This window comes from Mobula birostris, chromosome 29 (assembly GCF_030028105.1).
Source record: "Mobula birostris isolate sMobBir1 chromosome 29, sMobBir1.hap1, whole genome shotgun sequence".
Classification (NCBI taxonomy): domain Eukaryota; kingdom Metazoa; phylum Chordata; class Chondrichthyes; order Myliobatiformes; family Myliobatidae; genus Mobula; species Mobula birostris.
Genome location: NC_092398.1, coordinates 1301490 through 1323790, shown reverse-complemented (window position 1 = coordinate 1323790; position 22301 = coordinate 1301490). Strand labels below are relative to the sequence as shown.

General features: G+C 42.5%; 1 protein-coding gene across 1 annotated transcript in view; it reads left to right on the top strand.

The window, feature by feature from the left end:
• Positions 1–22301, top strand: part of hdac1 (histone deacetylase 1) — a 40104-nt gene that overhangs the window by 4937 nt on the left and 12866 nt on the right. The window contains exons 2-6 of the mRNA XM_072246180.1: positions 10998–11110; positions 16507–16624; positions 17709–17783; positions 18904–19042; positions 19312–19453. Coding sequence (XP_072102281.1) covers positions 10998–11110; positions 16507–16624; positions 17709–17783; positions 18904–19042; positions 19312–19453 — 587 coding nt within the window. The remainder of the gene's footprint in view (positions 1–10997; positions 11111–16506; positions 16625–17708; positions 17784–18903; positions 19043–19311; positions 19454–22301) is intronic.

The following is a 22301-nucleotide window of genomic DNA, read 5'->3' as shown; positions in this document are numbered from 1 at the left end:
GACCCTCACCAATCCCACCCCCCAGCCCGAACCCCCCTCCTCCCCTCTTCTCTCCCCCCCCCCCCACTGGTTCATCTTACCACTTGAAATAGGTTTTGAACTGGGAGGAAGGTGTGAGAGTTATCGGCCTGCTGGTTCAGAGCAGAGTTTGGGAGCTGTCGTTCCCAATTTGAATGTTGTTTCGTTCAAAGGGTTTTTTTGCCCTGCATTGATTGATTGCATATTTGTGATGCTGTTTGTGTTTATGGTGTATTGAGGGTGCCAGGTGGTCAAAGCTTTTCGTCATGTAATGGTAGATGGACTCAAAAGCAAACATTGCAGAGAGCATCGACTCAGTTGTACCTCAGCTACACCTCGTATTTGCAATGCCTGTTCATGTTCACTGTCATTCAACTATACACATCTATAGCTAAATGAAGCATTGTTCCTCTGGGACCACAGTGCAAAAACCCTAACAGCACGTAAAATAATAATATATTACCGAAGCTAAAAAATGTATTTTGTAGATGTACATGCTGGCATATATCACATACAGTTAAATATATAACAGTCATTATCATTTTGTGCCACATTGTATGAAGTGGCGATCATTGTCTCCATAACCACGACTTTACAAGACAGGTGACCCCAGCCATTACCAATACTCTTCAGAGATTGTCTGTGGTTGCACAACCGGGGCTTGCAATCTGCACCATACCACCCTCCACCACCTGCTCCCAGTGGCTTTACGTGACCCTGAAATGGGGGTGAGGGGCTAAGCAGGTGCTACACCTCGCTGAAGGGCGGCCTGCAGCAGGCCAGTGGAGGGAAGGAGGGCCTTGCACCCTCTTTGGTAGGGATGTATCTCTGCCCTGCCACCCACAGTGGTATTGCTATTGGTGCTGTCACGTAGCAGGATGTTCAAGAGAGTCACAGCCTTGGGGGGGTGGAAGCAGCTGTTACCCAGCCTTGTTCTTGTACAAGGTTACCTTCTGCTTGACAGTAGGATAAGAGACTGTTTGACCCTTGGGAGGAGTACTTGACGATGCTGAGGGCTCTGTAAATATCTCGCTTCTGGTGTATGTCCTGGGAAGGGGGTGGGAGAGGAGAGAGATCCCGATTCTCGGAATCCATTGCAGGAACACGTGGTCAGATGTCTTGCAATTCCCACACAGACGGTGTTTCAGCTGGTCAGGACACTTTCGATGGTGCTTCGGTAGAATGGGGGCAGGGAGTCTCACCAACCTCAACCTCCTGAGGAAGTGGGTGTGCTGCTGTGCGTGCTTTCTTGACTAAACACCGTGTTGAGGGACCCAGTGAGTTCATCCACAGTGTGCACTCCAGGAAACTTTGTGCTCCTGACTCTCCATGGAGGAGCCGTTACAAAACCTTTGCTACCTCAGCTCCCTTGTTAAGGTCAATAAAGCATTTGGTGACAGTTGAAGCTGGTACTTTATGCTGAACTTAAGTTATTTAAATTGAAGAGCTGAGGGGAGTGCGGGAGCAAGAGTATTGTGGGGAAAGTGACGCATGAACGATTAAATTGCGGAGGACCTTGTGGAAATATGTGCTTCATTGTTGGTCCCTGGTGAGGTTCCAGAGGACGGGAGGGTGCCTAACATTGTTCCGTTGTTCAGGAAAGGAAGCAGGGACGGGGGCAGGGCCAGAGGGCCAGTGTGTGCCTGAGCTCAGGCAATGGGGACAAGCAGGGGGCATGCATGGAGCAGTTGGGCCGAAAGGCCTGAGTCTGTGCTTTGTGACTCTATTATACACCCAGCCACAATTGTAACTATTAAGTCAGTCATATACAGCAGAAACAAATGAAACGAAAAGCATTGGTCAGACCACATTTGAGGATGTGAGCAGTTTTGGGCCCCTTATCAAAGAAAGGAGCCAGGCTTGGTTCATTATGTTGTTGTAGCTGGGGTTGGTAATGGGGACAAGCTCCCACTGTTAAATGCTCCAAATAATTTGCATCTCAGATAGCCTCTGACAACCTTGTCCAGCTCTGAGTCTGCACATGTGGCTTAACTACTAAGCTCAGTCAAACCACTTCTACTGTCAGAAGGGGCAAAGGCAGGGTACTAGCACCTTTAAGCCAGTCAGGTGGGGCTTGTCAGTTGTGCTTACCTGGGAGAAGGAAAACTGATCTCAGACCACCACTGCCCTGCAGCTATACCCACTCATGGGGAAGGCTTTGGGAATTTACCCCAAGGGAAAAATCTGGAGCTGGAGTCCCTAAGGCCGTCCTACGTTGAGTTCAACATTGACTGGTAACTCCTGCGACACTGCTGGTGCCAAGTTGTATCGGTCTCTGCTGTTCCAATAGGTCCATCAGCTGCATGGAGAGGGGGGTCCTGCTCTCCATATTGTACTGCCTTAGCTTGACCCTGACCAACGGAGGCCTCAGATCTAAGAAAGGATGTGCTGGCATTGGGGAGGGTCCAGAAAGGATTCACAGGAATGATTCTGAGAATGAAAGGGTTAATATATGAAGAGTGATTGATGGCTCTGGGCTAGTACTTGCCGGAGTTTAGGAGGAAGGGGGTGGGAGGGTTCTCATTGAAACATGGAATATTGAAAGACCTAGATAGAGCGGATGTGAAGGGGATGTATGCCATAATGGGGGAGTCCAGGGCACAGCCTCGGAATGGAAGGATGCCTCTTCAGAACAGAGCTGGGGAGGAATTTCTTTAGCCAGTGTGTGGTGAGTCTGTGGAATTCATTGCCTCAGGCTGTTCTGGAGGCCAAGTCATGGAGCACATTTAAAGCAGAGGTTGATAGCTTGATTAATAAGGGCATCAAAGATTACAGGGAGAAGGTAGGAGAATGGGATTGACAGGGTTAATAAATCAGCCATGATGGAATGGCAGAGCAGACTCAATGGGCTGAATGGCCTAATTCTACTCCTGTGTCTTGTGGTAAGAGTCAGATATGTTAGGCACATTTAACAGACTCTGACAAGTGCATAATAGAAAAATGAAGGACTGAAAGTTTAGCACATCCCGTACCTGCTGTAGTGTTCTGGGGAGTTGTCTTCATTCAGAGGACATTGAAGGCTAATAAGGCAGCAGAAGGACAATCTATTTATTTAAAGAATGTCCTGTAGATTTTAGCTTTCCAGCTTTGCATCCAAGTTTACAGGGTGGGAGCTGTGAAGGGCTTGATGGGAATGCATGGTTCTGTACTGTGTAGGCAGCTGTGGCTGGTATACATGTTGAGCTGTAGGACAGCGACTGGTCATGATGAGCATTGGCGGCTCAGGGAGACAAGGTTAGTTGCTCTGTTTAGAACCTCTTTTGGCAGGATGGTGGCTAGGAATTCCTTATAACTGCTGTCTCAGTGATTCGGTAAGTAAATTTACCACATTTTCCTCGGGATTAATAAAGTATATCTATCTATCTAAATTACCAATTTTCTTGGAGGTGAAAGTGATCTGCTTGAAATTATGTGGCTTCAGGAAGATTTTTGGACTGACCATATTGGGGAAAAAAGCAAATATAAATTCTGAACAAAAAAAATAAAACCACAGAAGCTGATGTTTTCAAGATGAAATGAAAAGTGCTGTAGTCACTCACAGGTCCTGCGGCGTCTGTGAAAAGAGTGAGAGCTAATGATTTGTGTCTGAACTGGGAAAGGGAAACAAGTTAGTTTCAGTTGCTGAGAATGTAGGGTAAGGAGCTGAACAAAGAATAAACTCAGGGTGAAACTAAGTAATTAAATATGGTGCTTATTCTAAGTACAAGAGGTTCTTCAGATGCTGGAGATCCAAAACAACACGCACAAAATGCAGTAGAAACTCAGCAGGTCAGGCAGCGTCCATGAAGAGGAATAACCAGTCAATGTTTCATATCAAGACTGGAAAGGAAGGAGAAGATACGAGATTAAGAAGGTGATAGATGGGGGAGAGTGCCACTAATAGCAGTGTTGTGGGCCAGGTACTGTTTGGAGTGTGTTGAGTAGTTTGAACCACATGGGAAAACGGCATAGGCTTCATTTCCTGGTAAAACTGCTAATTTCATCGTGAATGTAGGCAGGAAAATGTGATCTGTTTAGAGTTTGTGAATGAGAGATATTTGATCTGGTATTGTATTGGAATAAAGTGAATGGAAATGAAGAAGGTACTGTAATCTCAGCAGATCAGGCAGCATCTCGGAAGGAAATGAGCGCTGTTTCAGGTCCAGGGACTTTTGTCAGAACTGGGAAAGAGCAAAACTGAGCCAAAATTACTGGTTTTTTGATCAGTAGAAATGGCTGCTTCTCATACAGAGAGTGGGTTTTGATCCTGAGTGTTGTAGGCAGATAGATCTGAGTGTAATGGAGGATTAAAGTGGCAGGTGACTGGAAGCCCAGCATTCACAAAATGGTCATCTCTATACTGGACAAACCAGATGCAGATTGCAAGTTTTCCACTGAACAATTATCCAATGTAGAAGCTGAATACAGTACCCTAGCTTGGAAGAAGGGCATGTGAATTGCTCATCACCTGGAAAATGTTTGAATACTTGGATGGTGAAAGAGGAGAAGATGAAATGACAGGTGTTGCTCCAACCTCACTCCTTCCGAACACTCTGCTCTCCACTCCCTCTGCACCAATCCTAACCTTACTATAAAACCCGCCGATAAGTGGAGCGCTGTTGTAGTCTGGCGTATTGACCTCTCCCTTGCCGAAACACAGCGACAACTTGCTGGTACTTCCTCTTATTTACCCCTCGATCATGACCCCACTAAGCAGCACCAGGCCATTGTCTCCCACACCATCACCAAGCTTATCAGCTCTGGGGATCTCCCATCCACTGCCACCATCCTTGTAGTTCCCACACCCCGCATTCCTGTTTCTACCTCCTACCCAAGATCCACAAACCTACCTGTCCAGGTAGACCCATTGTCTCAGATTGCTCCTGCCCCAACAAACTCATTTCTGCATAGCTCGACACTGTTTTATCCCCCCGTGTTCAATCCCTTCCCACCTATGTTCGTGACACTTCTCATGCTCTGAATTTTTTCAATGATTTTAAGTTCCCTGGCCCCCACAGCTTTATTTTCACCATGAATGTCCAGTCCCTATATACCTCCATCCCCCACCAGGAAGGTCTCAAAGCTCTCCGCTTCTTTTTGGATTCCAGACCTAACCAGTTCCCCTCTACCACCACTCTGCTCCGTCTAGTGGAATTAGTCCTTACCCTTAATAATTTCTCCTTTGGCTCCTCCCACTTCCTCCAAACTAAAGGGCATGGGCATTCATATGGGTCCTAGCTATGCCTGCCTTTTTGTTGGCTTTGTGGAACAATCCATGTTCCAAGCCTATACTGGTATCCGTCCCCCATTTTTCCTTAGCTACATGGACGACTGCATTGGCACTGCTTCTTGCACGCATTCTGAGCTCGTTGACTTCATTAACTTTGCCTCCAACTTTCACCTTGCCCTCAAATTTACCTGATCCATTTCCAACACCTCCCTCCCCTTTCTTGATCTTTCTGTCTCTGTCTCTGGAGACAGCTTATGTACTGATATCTACTATAAGCCTACGGACTCTCACAGCTACCTGGACTGTTCCTCTTCCCACCCTATCTCTTGCAAAAATGCCATCCCCTTCTCTCAATTCCTCTGTCTCCACCGCATCTGCTCTCAGGATGAGGCTTTTCATTCCAGGACGAAGGAGATGTCTTCCTTTTTTAAAGAAAGGACCTTCCCTTCCTTCACCATCAACTCTGCTCTCAAACTCATCTCTCCCATTTCACACACATCTGCTCTCACCCCATCCTCCGGCACCCCACTGGGAATAGGGTTCTCCTTGTCCTCACCTACCACCCCACCAGCCTCCGGGTCCAACATATAATTCTCCGTAACTTCCGCCACCTCCCAACAGGATCCCACCACTAAGCACATCTTTCCCTCCCCCCGTCTCTGCTTTCCGCAGGGATCGCTCCCTACGCGACTCCCTTGTCCATTCGTTCCCCCCATCCCTTCCCACCGATCTCCCTTCCGGCACTTATCCTTGTAAGCGGAACAAGTGCTACACATGCCCTTACACTTCCTCCCACACCACCATTCAGGGCCCCAGACAGTCCTTCCAGCTGAGGCAATACTTCACCTGTGAGTCGGCTGGTGTGATATACTGCGTCCGGTGCTCCCGATGCGGCCTTCTATATATTGGCGAGACCCGATGCAGACTGGGAGACCGTTTCGTTGAACACCTATGCTCTGTCTGCCAGAGAAAGCAGGATCTCCTAGTGGCCACACATTTTAATTCCATGTCCCATTCCCATTCTGATGTGTCCATCCATGGCCTCCTCTACTGTCAAGATGAAGCCACACTCAGGTTGGAGGAACAACACCATATATTCCGTCTGGGTAGCCTCCAACCTGATGGCATGAACACTGACTTCTCTAACTTCCGTTAATGCCCCTCCTCCCCTTCTTACCCCATCCTTATTTATTTATTATCTCTTTTTTCCCCCTTTCTTTCTCTCTCTTTTCTCCCTCTGTCCCTCGCACTATATCTTCCTCTGATGCTCCCCTCCCCATTTCTTTCTCCCTAGGCTTCCTGCCCCGCGATCCTCTCCCTTCTCCAGCCTGGTATCCCTTTTGCCAATCAACTTCCCAGCTCTTAGCTCCATCCCTCCCCCTCCTGTCTTCTCCTATCATTTCGGATCTCCGCGTCTCCCTCCCATTTTCAAATTTCTCACTATCTCTTCTTTCAGTTAGTCCTGACGAAGGGTCTCGGCCCGAAACGTCGACTGTACCTCGTCCCATAGATGCTGCTTGGCCTGCTGCGTTCACCAGCATTTTGTGTGTGGTGTTGCATTTCCTGTGTCTACACAGGAGACGGTTAGTGTGTGGAAGAGTGGATTGACAAAGGGAGCAATCCCCTCAAAATGCAAAAAGAAATATTGTTTTGGAGTTGGCAAAAATTATGAAGTGAAGAGAAATTAAGGGTACGTCCACACTACGCTGGATAATTTTGAAAACGCCGGTTTTGAGTAAAAACGACAGGCGTACACACTAAGCGTTTTTCAAAATATCTCTGTCCATACTAGCACGGATATTTGGGCGAATCTCCTCTACTGGGCACGCGCAGGACACACAGAAAACAAGTGAAGAGGAAACGGTATACTTGGTGCGCGTTTGTCCAGTTACAGAGTAGAAAAACTTAAAAGGAATTGCTCTTGGCTCTCGTGCAGGAGGACTTAAAACTAAAAAAAACACAAATACTGGAGCGTATTGAGGCAACCGACAGGGAGTTCACAGACAGTATGACCCAGCTAACGACGAACATTGGAAAAACTGACTAACTCTGTTTCCATACAATGTTACATTAGGCTGGGTTACACATCTATTGTCAGAGAAGTACTTGCATAAATAGGTAAACCACCTTCATACAAGCAAGGACAGAAACAGGGCAAAGTGAGTATACTTATTTATTCAGTAAGCTATGGATCAAAGTATTTGGTGAGTACATTTCTAACTCTTCTGGCTTCAGTCTCGTTGCCATCTGTTCTGAAATTGTTAGGTTCTGCGAAGTGCAGAATCAAATATCGCTGTGATTGTACGCTCTAACATCAATTGTTTGGCAACAATAAAGTAGTAAGAATAATAATAAGAAAACAATGAAATGCAGCGCTGCCGTCATCTGTTCCGGCACGTCATGACAGCGGTTTTAAAAAGCTCCGGTTACCCCGTACACACTGCAACGGATATTAGGCGTTTTCAGATTTATTCACTCTGGAGACCGTTTCTGAAAACCTCCATTTTCGGGGGCTGAAAACGCCGTTTCAGTGTGGATGGAAGGTCAAAGCGAAGAGAAAAAGCTTCGTTTTCAAAATTATCCGGCGTAGTGCGGACCTAGCCGAAGTGATTAAGAAGTTTAAATGGCCCATTTATGATCTTTTGTTGACTTGTAGGTTCTCTGTTTTTTTATTTCTTATGATTGAGATCTTTAAGCTGATGTGATGGTGTGCTGTGTTCCAAACTGTTTAGTAAACTATGCTAGCTGCTCTGGCGATTTAGAAGTTCAGCCCTTGTTGCCTACTGATGTAATTAACAGGGAGTTTGAATAGGTTTTTCATTTTCTTGGCAAGAGTATATAATGTTTCTGTTGATTTAAGTGAAGAGCAGCTGCCTCTAAGCCTTTGCCATCACTTTGATTGATGCTTTCAGGTAAATGAGCACACGCAAGTTACTGCAAAACCTTAGTAATAACTTGATCAAATGGCTTTTTAAACAATAGTTAAATGTTTTCATCTGTGCCAGATAGAGTGGGTAGGGACTCAGTTCCCTGAAGTAGGATTCAGCTGGGATTACTGCTGACCGCCATCCATTGACCCTGACGATTGAGTATGTATAAAAGCAGGAGTCAGCTGAATTACATGTGACCATCTCCCCAACTGTACAGTGGTGTAGCTTTGCAGATGTGTCGATGGATTGACTGGAAAATTGCCATTTTTACTGGTCTGTGTAAATGTAGTGATAAGTTTTGAAGTAGAGTGCTAATTCATTTACTAGGCATACAGCCAGATGCTGTGATTTATTGACGTAGAGATCAGAGTTTAAATCCCATCTTTGGCTGCGGTGGAATAAAAATACTAATTATTAAATAAATTTTTTAAATCTCAAACAGTTTTTTTTAAAAAAAGGAGTGTATTGTTGAAAACATCAGCTTCCTTGTTCTGAGGGGAAGGAGGTCGTTCTTTAATCTGGTCTGTACGTGACTTCAGACCCAGAATTGTAGTCTATTCCTCATTGCCTCAGTTGAAACAGCCACTAGAAATCAACAGTCAGCACCATGGGAATATGTTGCTGTGATACCATCAGGAGAGAAAGGATTACACCGGGGGACACCTGCACGATTTTTGTACATTTTGTTCAAACTTTGTGCGACTTGAATATGATTTCTGATCTGGGTCTTTAAATGTTCCCAAGCTTAGAAGATTAGAAAACCAGTCCCAAGGAGTCCTGGAAAGTCTAAAAGTCTGGGACTTCAAACATTAGGAGTGCAAAGCAAGAGAAGAGTTGTTGTAGTGGTCAGTGGGAAGCCTCCAAAAGTGAAATTTTAAGAGTACAAAACTTGTATGTGCCCATCAGAATAAAAGGCAAGCTTAAGAAACTTAGGGAACTTTGGTTTCAAGAAGTATTGAAGCCCTTGTTTGAAATTGAGTCCATTGATTGTGGGAACATTTCAGCGATGGGGCAAATGAGTGAAGTTATCCCCTTTGGTTCAAGTGGCTGATAGTTGGGAGGTAGTAACTGTTTTGAACCTGACAGTGTGAGTCTTGAGGGTCCTGTACTACCTTTCTGATGGCAGCAGTGAGAAGAGAGCATGACACCATGATTTGGGTTGTAATGGAGAGCAAAGAACACTCAAAGCTTGCGGCAGGATCTGGAGCAGCTGGAAAAATATGCTGAAAATGGCGGATGGAATTTAATGCAGACAAGTGTGGAGTGTTGTACTTTGGGGGAACCAACCAGGGTAGCTCTTACATGGTGAACGGGAGGACACTGAGGAGTGCAGTAGAGCAAAGGGATCTGGGAATACAGGTTCATCTATCATCGAAACTGGCATCACAGATTTAAAAAAAGAGGAAAGCTTTTGGCATATTAGCCTGCAAAAGTCAAGTACAGGAGATGGATATTATGTTGAAGTTGTATAAGACATTGGTAAGGCCTAATTTGGAGTATTGTGTGCAGTTTTGGACATATACCTACAGGAAAGGTGTGAATAAGGTTGAAGGAGTACAGAGAAAACTTAAGAATGTTGCTGGGACTGGAGGATTTGAATTATAATGAGATGTGGCAAAGTTGTTTCTCATGATGGGGGAGTCTAGTATGAGAGGGCATGACTTAAGGATTGAAGGGCACCCATTCAGAACAGAAATGCGAAGAAATTTTTTTAGAGGGTGGTGGATCTATGGAATTTGTTGCCACGGGCAGCAGTGGAGGCCAAGTCATTGGGTGTATTTAAGGTAGCGATTGATATGTATCTGAGTAGCCAGGGCATCAAAGATTATGGTGAGAAGGTGGGGGAATGGGACTAAATGGGAGAATGGATCAGCTCATGATAACATGGCGGAGCAGACTCGGGCCGAATGGCTGACTTCTGCTCCTTTGTCTTATGGTCTATAAGGAAAGATTGTGTAGGTTAGGACCGTATTCTTTAGAATGTTGAAGATTGAGGGGAGATTTAATAGAGGTATACCAAATTATGAGGGGTTTATATAGGGTAAATGCAAGCAGGAGGTCATGGGTTAAGGATGAAAGGTGAAAAGTTTAAGGGGAGCGTGAAGGGAAATTCCTTCACTCAGAGGGTCATGAGAGTATGAAATGAGCTGACACTGCAAACTCGATTTCAACTTCTCTAAGTTTGGACAGGTATGTGGATGGTAGAGATTTGGAGGGCTATGTTGGTATAGCTGTCCACCTGGTTCCCCCCTCCAAGAAGTGGTTGTTTAAAGCCATCTCTCCTTCATTCCTTTGGCCACGTGTTCCTGTGGAAAATCTTTCAGTCTCTGTATTCCATGATATTTGACACAGATAGCAAAGCTAAAATTGCAAACTATGAACAGAAAATGCTGGACAAAGGCTCTTTGACCTGAAATAATCTGTGTGGTCTGACCTGTGAATATTTTCAGCCTTTTATGTTTTTATTTTAGCTCTTCAACTGCAATTTTCTATTATCCTCTTCAGTCCTCAAGTTGCTACTTTTGTGGTCCAGTTTTATATTTCTCCTTGTAATCTATGTGCGGGTGCACATCTCTCTTACTTTGTTACTGAAGAAGGGTCTCGGCCGGAAACGCCGACCGTCTCTTCATAGATGCTGCCTGACCTGCTGAGTTCCTCCAGCATTTTGTTTGTGTTGCTTTGGAATTCCAGCACTTGCAGACTTTCTCGTGTTTATGATTTGCATCGCACTAATATGCTTTTTCAACCTTCACAAGAATTGGGTAATTTAAAATATTGTAACTATCTCTCAGATGTCATCAGCAATCTGCATTGACCTTGTTAATACTCTTCACTTGCAGGTGATGTTGGAAATTATTATTATGGACAGGGTCACCCAATGAAACCACATAGAATTCGAATGACCCATAACCTGCTGCTGAATTATGGCTTATACAGAAAAATGGAAATCTATGTGAGTACAGTTAATTAAAATTTGTTTTTTTTGTGGCCGTGTAGCTTTTTTTGTATTTTATCTGGTGTAATCATGGATCCTGCACAAGTAATTTAGAGTGGGTATATTCATTCTGCCTGAATGCAGTCTTCATCAGGTGCCAGGCAACAGTGAGAGCTCAGCTACAAAAGTTTAAAATTGAGCAATATGTCCATATAAAAATAAGTGAAAATCTGCCTTAAACTGATGTTTCTGACACGCCTTTCAAGAAGTACCTGTGATGTCATTTTCTTGAAATCCCAGTCAAGAAGTTTCTTTTTTATTTATATTTATGTATGTGTGTGAAAAGTTTATTTCCCAAAACATCACTCTGTTAGTGTTATTAAGATTTAAGTCCATTTGATTATTTGAGGGTTAGGTAGGTGTCGGTTTTCTAAACTTACCGCATTTATTTTCGGTCTAACTATTTAAGAAATGCCAGTTGCAACAAGTAAGATTAATTAACAGAGTAGCACTTTCTAAACTACTGATTAATCATATTGTACCATGTGTGTAAAGGGACTGTTAACTTTAGCCACTGAAGCCACTGTTTTCTGTCAGTTTTCCTCAAAAGAGGTCACTGCTTGTGAATCCAGAGTTCTGCTAAGCATTCAAAGGGAGCAGTGCTGATCTGTGTGAATGTTACACCTCTGGCAATCAAACACCAGCTTTATAGTTGGTAATGTTTTTCTAAGCCATGGTTAAATAATCAGATTTAACTTTCAGGGAAGATTTAAGTATAAAGTATGCACTACAGCAATGTACAGTGAGGTACAAAGATTAACTGACCCATTAATCTGGTCCTATTCAAGTGGTCTGCAACGTGCTTTGCTGTAATTATGAGCTTTTTGAAATAAATATCTGTGTGCAGTTTGTCATCACCTATGAAAATGTGATACAGACCACTCTGTCATGTGCAGATGCTGATTTTTCAAGATTGGTACATCTTCCCTTAGGCTTTTTAACATGTGACAAAGTTTAGATAGTGATTCCAAATCATTTAGGTGGGGGGGGGGCATTGAATAGTGAACAGTTGGGTAGTGTCTTCCACACTGTGTTGGAAGAGTGTAGTAAAGTGGCAATTTGTGCATCCAGTCCCAAAACAGAAATGAGTGTTCAGGGGATGTGTTGTAGTCTTGATCGGTGACTAAATAATGTCACTTGCTTTTGGAAGTTGTTTGAATTTTTTTAAATATTTGCCTGAAGGATCATCACATTGAAGGGTGCCTTCCTCTTCCTCAGTGGAGTGGTAGAGGTGGACACAATTACCATAATTGGGTACTTAGGTGAGTAGGAATGGTTTAGAGCAGGGTTTCCCAACATTTTTTAATGCTGTGGATCAATACCATTAATCAAGGGGTTGTGAACCCCTAGTTTAGAGTACTATGGCCCAAGCACAGGTAAATGGGTCTCCATCAGTCTGGTAACTTGATCAGCATGGGACAAGTTCAGCCAAAGGGCCTGTTATCCCTGCTGTGAAACTGTGACTGTCAATGCAAATATAGAGAGCTAATGACCCAGCACAAATCCAGAAACAGTGTGAGAGAAATGTTGAAAGTTATTGGGGAACAAAGCCATTATTTCACATGAAAAGCAGCAGTGATTGCAATACTATTATTAGATATGCAGTTTGACCCAAAAGCTATTGACACATCAGGTTAACCTAATTAAATGTTTGTTGTGTGTTTTAAAGTATAAAGAATGTCAATAATTGACTGGTTGGAAAATAGTTCAATTTATAACTAGGCTAATGAAACAGTCAGAGCAGCCCAACAGTGGCTAAGACCAGCTATACTACACAGTGATGGATGATGAGAAACAGTACAACAAACTCCTCTGGATCCTCATTAACATTGCCATCATTGATCATGCCGAGGGCCTACAGACTGAACAAACTACACAAAGACCCAATCAGGCAGAGCCCGGAACCCCTCTCACACAACGCATCGAGCTTATTCATCTTTCCCCTCCATCAATAGTATGTCTTCAGGGCACATTGTAGAAAAGCACTCATCATAGCCACTGGCACTGTGGAGGCCAAGTCATTGGGTATATTTAAGGCATCAAGGGTTGCGGAGAGAAAATAAGATCATAAGGCATAGGAGCAGAATTTGGCCATTCGGTCCATTGAGTCTGCTCCGCCATTCCATCATGGCTGAATTACTATCCCTCTCAACCATTCTCCTGTCTTCTCCCTGTAACCTTTGACGCTTTTCTAATCAAGAGCCTATCATTTGCCACTTTAAATATACCCAGTGACTTGGCCTCCACAGCTGCCTGTGGCAATGATTTCTAAAGATTCACTACCCTCCGGTGAGAGGAATTGCTCCTCATCTGTTCTAAATGGAGGTCCCTCTATTCTGAGGCCGTGCCTTTGGGTCCTGGATTCCCCACACAGGAAACATCCTCTCCACATCCACTCTGTCTAAGCCTGTCAATATTGAACAGGTTTCAATGAGTTCCCTCCCACCCATTCTTCTAAACTCCAGCTAGTACAGGCCCAGAGCCATCAAAACTCATATGCTAACCCTTTGATTCCCAAAAGCATTCTCATGAATCTCTTCTGGGCTCCAATGCTGCTGTTAGCAAAGCAGCTCAGAACTGCTCATAACTCTCCATGTGCGTTCAGACCAGTGCATTATAAAGCCTCAGCATTACATCCTTACTCTTGTATTTTAATCCTCTCGAAGTGAATGTTGCATTGCACTTGCCTTCCTTGCCACTGACTCAAACCTTTAGGGAATCCTGCATGAAGACTTTCAAGTTCCTTTGTGCCTCTGATTTTTGAATTTTCTTATTTAGAAGATAGAATGGGGTTGAGGGGAATTATGAATCAGCCATGATAGAATGCTGGATCAGACCCAATGGGCCGAATGGCTTGACTCCACTCCTACCTTCCAAACCCACGTTTGCAACCGTTTGGTGCAATGTCACCCCCAGGTTCCAGTTAGTCCTGATTTGGATGTGGAGCTCTGAAGGCACGGAGAGGTGTCTAATGCAAGCCTTTTTGGCCTTTGGATTCTTGGTGGCAGTTTGGAATGGATACAAATGTGTTTGTCCAAACAACCAGAGGTTTTTGGAAATTGTATAGGACCTTATGAAATTTTAAATGGGCTCTCTTTTGGAAGTTTATGAAAATGACTTTTCATATGTGCTGAAGGGACTATTATTCATAAGTAGAAGTAACTCAGTATTTTCTGAGTGAAGTTGGAATTGTGTGGGTGTTGGAGCATTCAGAAACTTGGAGACATTTCAGTCCATTGGGTTGTTGCTGATCAACAAAGGATATATGTGGAATTGACTCTTAATTGACAGCTCTTGGTCTATAGCTCTGTAGTTGTTTGAGCACTCAGTTTCTGATCTCTGTATTTTCATCAAGTTCCTTTTCTTGCATAATTAGATGACATGTTAGACTTCTCTGCAGAGGGATATGGTCCTATCCAGATACACTAGATGTCTCATTTCTGTACGCCTCGGTTAGATTTTCCCACAGTTTGCTCAATCGAAATGAAAATGAGTCAACCTCCCCTCAACTTTGATTTCTTACACTGCCATATGCTTATTTGTTTTGCAAACTAGAACTGTATATGGTCTTTTCCCATTCCACATCTCACTGTGGGCTCCTATGTATCTGCGTAAAAAAAAAATCTGTAAAGCGAAGATGCTTTTAAAAATAATGAAGTGAAAAATTTCTAAATATCAAAAAATCTATTATGAAGAATAGTAAACTAAAAAAACTAAACCAAATTAATATTTGGTGTGACCACCCTTCACCTTTAAAACGACATCATTTCTCTTAGGTTCACTGTCGTGCATTCGGCTACTAGGTTGTTCCAAGCATCTTGGAGAACTTTCCACAGTTTGTCTGCAGATTTTGGCTCACTTGCTTCTGTCTCTCCAGGTAGTATCAGGTAGCCTTGCTGATGTTGATATCAGGCCTCTGTGGAGGCCATACCCTCTCCTGCAGAACTCCTTTTTCCTGAAGATAATTCTTTATGACCTTGGTCGTGTGGTTGGTCATTATCCTGCTGCCGAATGGATTTGGGACTGATCAGATGCCTCCCTAATGGTATTGCAAGACACATGAGAACCTGCTTGTACTTCTCAGCTTTTGAGGATTCCATTAATTCTGACCAGATTACCAACTCCATTTGTAGAAATACAGCCCCAAGCCTACAGGGAACCTCTGCCGTACTTCACTGCTGGTTGCAGATGCTCATTCATGTAGTGCTCTCCAGCTGTTCTACAGACAAACCTCCTCCTGCTTGAGCCAAAAATTTCAATTTTCAACTGTCAGCGCTGAGCATTTGCTACCGTTAGACCCAGTCCTTGTGTTTCGGTGTGTAGGTGAGTTTCTTGGCTTTGTTTCCACTTCAAAGAAATGGCTTTTTGGCAGCAACTCTTCCACGGAGAACATTTCGGACAAGACTCCTGGGCTGTAGAGGGGAGTGCTTGGGTTCTAGTGGTTTCTATGAGTTCAGAACTGATGGCAGTGCTAGATTTCTTCCGATTTCGAGGAGACTTCAGTTTGATGTATCTCATCTGCTGCACTATTTCCATGGCTGACCACTGCATTTCTGGTCTTCAACCTTGCCCTTTTCTTTGTGCTTCTTCAGAAGAACTTAGATGGTACATCTTGAAGTTCCTGCCTGCCGTGAAATTACATTTTGGGAGAAACCCTGCTGATGCAGGCTGACTACCTTGTGCCTTGTTCTATGCTTACTCTTGCCATGGTGTTGCCATAGTGATTTGAAAGTTAAACTCACCTTTTAGTTTGAGTGTCCTTTGCCCAGCTTGATTCATTCTTCACCAGTTTCTGTTTGGTAAATCAGTTTAGTTCATTCAACTCATTATGCCATCGATCATTAACATCCCGTTATCTTTGCTTAATCATACGCTGGGTTATACATCTACAAACTAATCAAGTCTTCATTTGAAAAGTGGTCTGTTGATACTTTAATGAAATACAAAAATGTCTCTAACATGTAATGTTTCTGAAAATGAATGCTTGGAAATCTAAAATTTGCTTTTTTTTCTACTGACACACTAATGCAGAAGACAAAAAAAAAACACAGAGCAAAGTTTATATAAAAATCTAGGATGCGCATCCCAGTAGGTTAAGGGGTCGATGACCGAAGCCCCATCCCAGTAGCTTAAGGGGTGTCTATGTTCCTGTAGACTTTTCCTGTTTGTTATGAATTCCTTTGCCAGTTTTTGCCCATCCAAATACGTTGCCTTGCACTCTTCTACGTACTGATTTCGTACACTTTAAATATGACCAAAAAAGCCCTCCATATTTTAACTGTTGCATTCCTATCAATCCAATAGGTTGAAATTGTAATTGAATTATAAAGCTTTCCGTTTCTATTCTTCCCAAGCGCCCACACAAAGCATCAGCGGAAGAGATGACGAAGTACCACAGTGACGACTACATTAAGTTCCTGAGGTCCATTCGTCCAGACAACATGTCTGAGTACAGCAAGCAGATGCAGCGATGTACGTCGGTATTTCTTTGTCTAGTTCACCTTTACATTGAGGTGGTGTAAGGAAACTTTGTAATTTTAATCTTTCCATTGACTGGTGAAAAAATACAGTAGTTTTCAGTCTCTCATACCAGGAGCTCAGAAGCGAAACTTGGCAGTTTCAAGATATGTCACCTTTAGTGCCTTTTCTATATTGCATTCTATCTGATAATGAAGTAATTACTGATCTTATCCTCAGTCAGATCAGCTTTTATATATCACTTTAAAGTTCCAAGTAAATTTATCAAAGTACGTATATGTCACCGCGTACAACCCTGAGATTCATTTTCCTGCGGGCATACTCAGCAAGTCTATAATTTTGCCACTTTATTTACACACTAAGATTGAATTAAAATCTTCATTATTCACATAGCAACAAAATTCATGGCTTCTCGAATTTTAGAAAACTTTAGATGGTAACATCATTGTAAAAATAAAGCTTTTTTTCCCCTCAGTCATTTGTATGCACAGTTGCATTTTGTATGCAGTGACAGGTTGGTCATCTTAGTGTTCTTCGAAGCTACCCAATGAGGTTTGTAATGAATATTAATACAAATGCCAAGATTGCTAAAGGGTTGCACAAAAACATCTGTGTTTACCATTTTCCCTTTTTTTTTTGAGAGTGCTAAATCATGGGGTTTGTTTCCAGGCCTTTGTGTTGTGCCTTGAGAGTGATTTATTAAACAGGCAGTTCACAATCTTACCTTCACTTAGGAATTGATATGGTTATAATGGAATTTAACTGGCAATGAAGATGGGAAATATTTGATTTTTCTCCAGATCGTGGATCAAATTAGTTGTCATATTTAATGGGCTTAGTACTGCTCTTACCTGCACCCTTAATTCATTGGGATAGTAGCTTGTAGACCTGAGTTAGTTATAGTAAACTCTGTTGACCAGTTTTGGCAGGATAAACAAGGTAACGGCCAAGCCGATGAAATAGTAACCAATGGAAATGTCTCTAGGTATTTCGTCCAGTCATGTTTATCACTTGATGTTGCTATAAGTCTGTATGTTTTCCTGTTATGAGACTATTCTAAAGTGTTTTTTTCTGTTAGTCAACGTGGGTGAGGATTGCCCAGTATTTGACGGGCTGTTTGAGTTCTGCCAGCTGTCGACTGGAGGTTCAGTCGGTAAGTGACACTGTATAAGTGTACGGTATAGCTAAGCACGTCTATATAGATCTTTCATCTCAGTCCTTCGTCATATTCATTTATTTCCCTCTGATATTTGTGCAATTTTCCACTCGAATCCAGCTGTCCAATTTTCCTTGGCTCGTCCATATAGTGAGTAGCACCTTCCATATTCTAGCCACTCTAGTTAACAAAAAGAAGTATTTCCTCTGACTCTTTTGTATTTATGGATCTCAAGTTTTCACCCTTCTATGGGTGGAAATGTTTCTACAACCAAGCATAAAAATCAGACAAGGTGTTTCCATTCTGATTGGTAACCCCTCAGTTCACTTAATCCAGCCTATTCGACAACCACCTCAGTACTGTCACACTTAAAATATTTTGACACTTTTATCTTTATTATGAGGTGATGTTCAGAGACCTTCAAACACCGCTGCTTCCCAACTGTTCTGCAATAAACTTGCATTTATTGCAGACCCATTTCAGTCTTCATGTTAATTAACCATTATATTATCACTGTAAATTAAGACTAATTATAGGTTCTGTTGAGTCGAATAGGGAAGCTAATGCTTTTCTCAGTTTCCTTTACCAATTGTTTAGGTAAATGTAGTAACTGCTTGCCAGTGTCATGTTCTGTAAATCAAAGCTCCTCTCTGATTTCTCTTCGTCCCCTCTTTGCCCCCCTCCAGCAATTAGCAAAGGGAACTCTGGCCAATTCAGTTTTCATTTCCACTGCGGTTAATTGGAAAACCCTAAAAACCTGGAGCAACTTTCGATTATTTTGTGCAAACTATTGCTCTACCTTGTCGTGTCTATACTGGTTCCAGCTGCCTGTGACTATATGTCATCAATATATATGCCCTCATCATAGAATCATAGAAAAGTACAGCACAGAAACAGGCTCTTTGGCCCATCTAGTCCATGTCGTACCATTTAAACTGCCTTTTCCATCAACCTGCACCCTGACCATAGCCCTCCATACCGCTACCATGTACCTATCCAAACTTCTCTTAAACATTGAAATTCGTGTGTTTCCATATTTAATGCGTAAACTACTGTAATAATTGTCATTGGTAAGATGTACATGTTAATATACTCTGGGTATTGTGAATTTCTGCAGCTGGAGCTGTTAAACTGAACAAGCAGCAAACTGATATTGCTGTCAATTGGGCTGGTGGACTTCATCATGCGAAGAAATCCGAAGCATCGGGCTTCTGTTATGTGAATGACATTGTCCTGGCTATTCTTGAATTACTAAAGTAAGTATAATTGGAACTCTGTTACATCACGTGCTGTGTTAACTCCAGAAGCTTTTCTCTGCCATTTGTCCTGTTTCTGCATTTGCTCCCACTTTCTGTTAAAATCAGGAATGAAGCCCTGTGCCCAGAATTGGCGCAAAATGGGAATGGGCCCCTGTGCTTTATGTGTATACCGTACAAATGGGCCTTCGTGAGACCAGACCAGCTTTTAGGGAGCAAAGTTTTTTTTTCAAAGCACTTCAGTTTAATATTATTTTCTGCTTTTCAAGGTATCATCAGCGAGTACTGTACATCGATATTGACATTCACCATGGTGATGGTGTTGAAGAAGCTTTTTATACAACCGATAGAGTAATGACTGTTTCATTCCATAAGTATGGTGAATATTTCCCTGGTACAGGAGATCTCAGGGTAAGTTTATTTCATAATGTGCATTTATATGCCAGGCTTTCAAGAAATCCAAGATATTAAAGTGTCGGTGACGTCCCAATATTGCCCACCCGACCTGGACTGGAATACCTGCAGTTAAGTGTTGGCCGCAGGAGATTTGGCAGAGATTTACATTCCATCTCCAGCTAATGTCAGCTCTATGATGGGTACCGGCCTCCACAGTATCCAAGACATCTTCAAGGAGAGGTCCATCATTAAAGACCCCCACCACCCAGGACATGCCCTCTTCTCATTGTTACCCATCAGGATGAGGTACAGAAGCCTGAAGAGGCACTCAACGATTCAGGAACAGCTTCTTTCCCTTTGGCATCCGATTTCTGAATGGACATTGAATGCATAAGCATTACCTCACTACTTTATATTTCTCTTATATTGCACTACTTATTTTAGCCTAGTTATTTGATAGATATATATATACTTAATGTAACTGTTTTTTCCTCTATATTTATTTATCATGCATTTCATTATACTGCTGCCATAAAGTTAACACCTTTCACAATACATGCTGGTGGTATTAAATCTGATCCTTAGGTCAGGGAAGCCAATTATTTGTTTCTTTGTCATGAAAAACCTTGAGGTGAATGAGAAAACTGTCTTTTTATCACTATTACAGGATAAGTGAGGTCACAGGAAAGCCCTCGCAAAAAATCAGAAGTGGCCTTGAACTTGTAGGGAATGTTGAAAGCATAGTAGAGGAACGGAAGGGGGGCTCGGATGCAAACAAAATAGAAGGCATAACTAGATGATGTAAAACAAATTAATGAACCTCAATATGTGTGATAACAAATTATCTGCAACAGCTTGCTGCTTGTAATGTCAACATCCAGCTGTTTCATGGACAGAAATTGGAATGGTGGGAATAGGTCAGGCAGCATTTGTGGTGAAGGGAAGAATGGATACTTTGGGCGATGACATTTTGTATCTTTAGCTATGTGTCTGTCTCCACAGATGCAGCCTGACCTATTCCCACCATTTATTTATTTAGATTTTTATTTCAAGTTTCTAGTGTTTGCGAATGATACATCGTGTGTTGATAGATAGGATTAGTTAGGTTTGGTATCAGAATCAAGTTTAATATCACCGGCATATGTCATGAAATTTTTTGTGTTTATGGTAGCAGTACAATGCAAACCTAATAGAAAAACGTGAATTACAGTAAATATATATAAAATAATTAAATTAAATAAGTAGTACAAAAATAGAAATAAAAAAGTAGTGAGGTAGTGTTCATGGGTTCAATGTCCATTTAGAAATCAGATGGCAAAGGGGAAGAAACTGTTCCTGAATTGCTGAGTGTGTGTCTTCAGGCTCCTGTACCACCTCCCTGATGGTAGCAATGAGAAGAGGGCATGTCCTGGGTGGTGAGGGTCATTAATGATGGATGCCGCCTCTTTGAGGAATTGATCCTTGAAGATGTCCTGAATGCTGTGGATGCTAGTGCACGTGATGCAGCAGACGAAGTTTACAACTCTCTGCATCTTCTGTGCTGTGCCACCACTCCCCCAACCACCCCTGCCATACCAGATGGTGATGCAACCAGTTAGAATGCTCTCCACTGTACATCTGTAGAAATTTGCGAGTGTGTGTGGTACTTTTTCCAAATATTCAGTAACAAAGGTCAAGTGGCCTGATATCAATTGTTAGAATCCATGATTTGAAATTAATGGAGATATTTGAAGGAATGATTCATTCAGGAATGGTGAAAGGTCGTTGACATGAATCAGTATGAGGTATGTATGGAGTGTATAGATTGCTAGAAATGACGAGGCTGGTATTTAGCAAAGGGAATGCCAAAGCTTTTGGGAAATTTCAAGTAGCTTAGTTCAGTGGACAAGCACTTGATGGATGCAATTTAATATTCAAAGTAAATTTTATCATCAAAGTACATATGTCACCTTGTAGACCCCTGAGGTTCACTTTCCTGAGGGCATGCTTGGCAAATCTGTAGAATAGTAACTATAACAAAATCAATGAAAGACCGCCCAATTTGGGTGTTCAACCAGAGAATAGAAGGCAACAAACTCTGCAAATACAAAATGAAGAAATAATAATAATAAATAAATAAGCAAGAATATGTGATGAAGAGTCCTGGAAAGTGAATCCATAGGTTGTGGGAACATTTCAGTGAAGGGGCAAGTGAAGTTATCCCCTTTGGTTCAAGAGCCTGATAGTTGGGGTAACTGTTCCTGAACCTGGTGGTGTGAGTCCTGAGGCTCCCGTTCTACCTCCTGATGGCAGCAGTTGGAAGAGAGCATGTTATGGCTAGTGGGGTCCCTGATGATGGATGCTGCTTTCCTGTGACAATGTTTCATGTAGATGTGCTCAGTGGTTGGGAGGACTTTACCTGTAATGGACTGGGCTGTATCCACTACTATTTGCAGGATTTTCCATTTAAGGGCACTGCTGTTTTTGTACCAGGCTGTGAGGCAGCTAGTTGACACTCTCCATAACACATCTGTTAGAAATTTGTCAAAGTTTTAAATATCATGCCAAATCTTCATAAACTCCTAAGGAAGTAGAGGCGCTGCCATGCTTTCTTTGTAATTTCAGAGGGTAGGTCTTCTGAAATGCTAACTCCTAGGGCACTTAAGTGTGAAGAAAAACATGAGAAGATGGCTGGTAAATAATGGGGTTGAAGCTAACAGATTAAATATGCAATTAAAAATATCTGTATGGAAAGCTGTAGAATTCTGGTCTTACAGGAGCCTAGATTAAGTAATGTGTATTTACACATATTACTTAATCTAGGCTCCTATAAAACCAGGAGACTTAATCTATTTGGTCATATTACCCACATTTTAGATTGGAT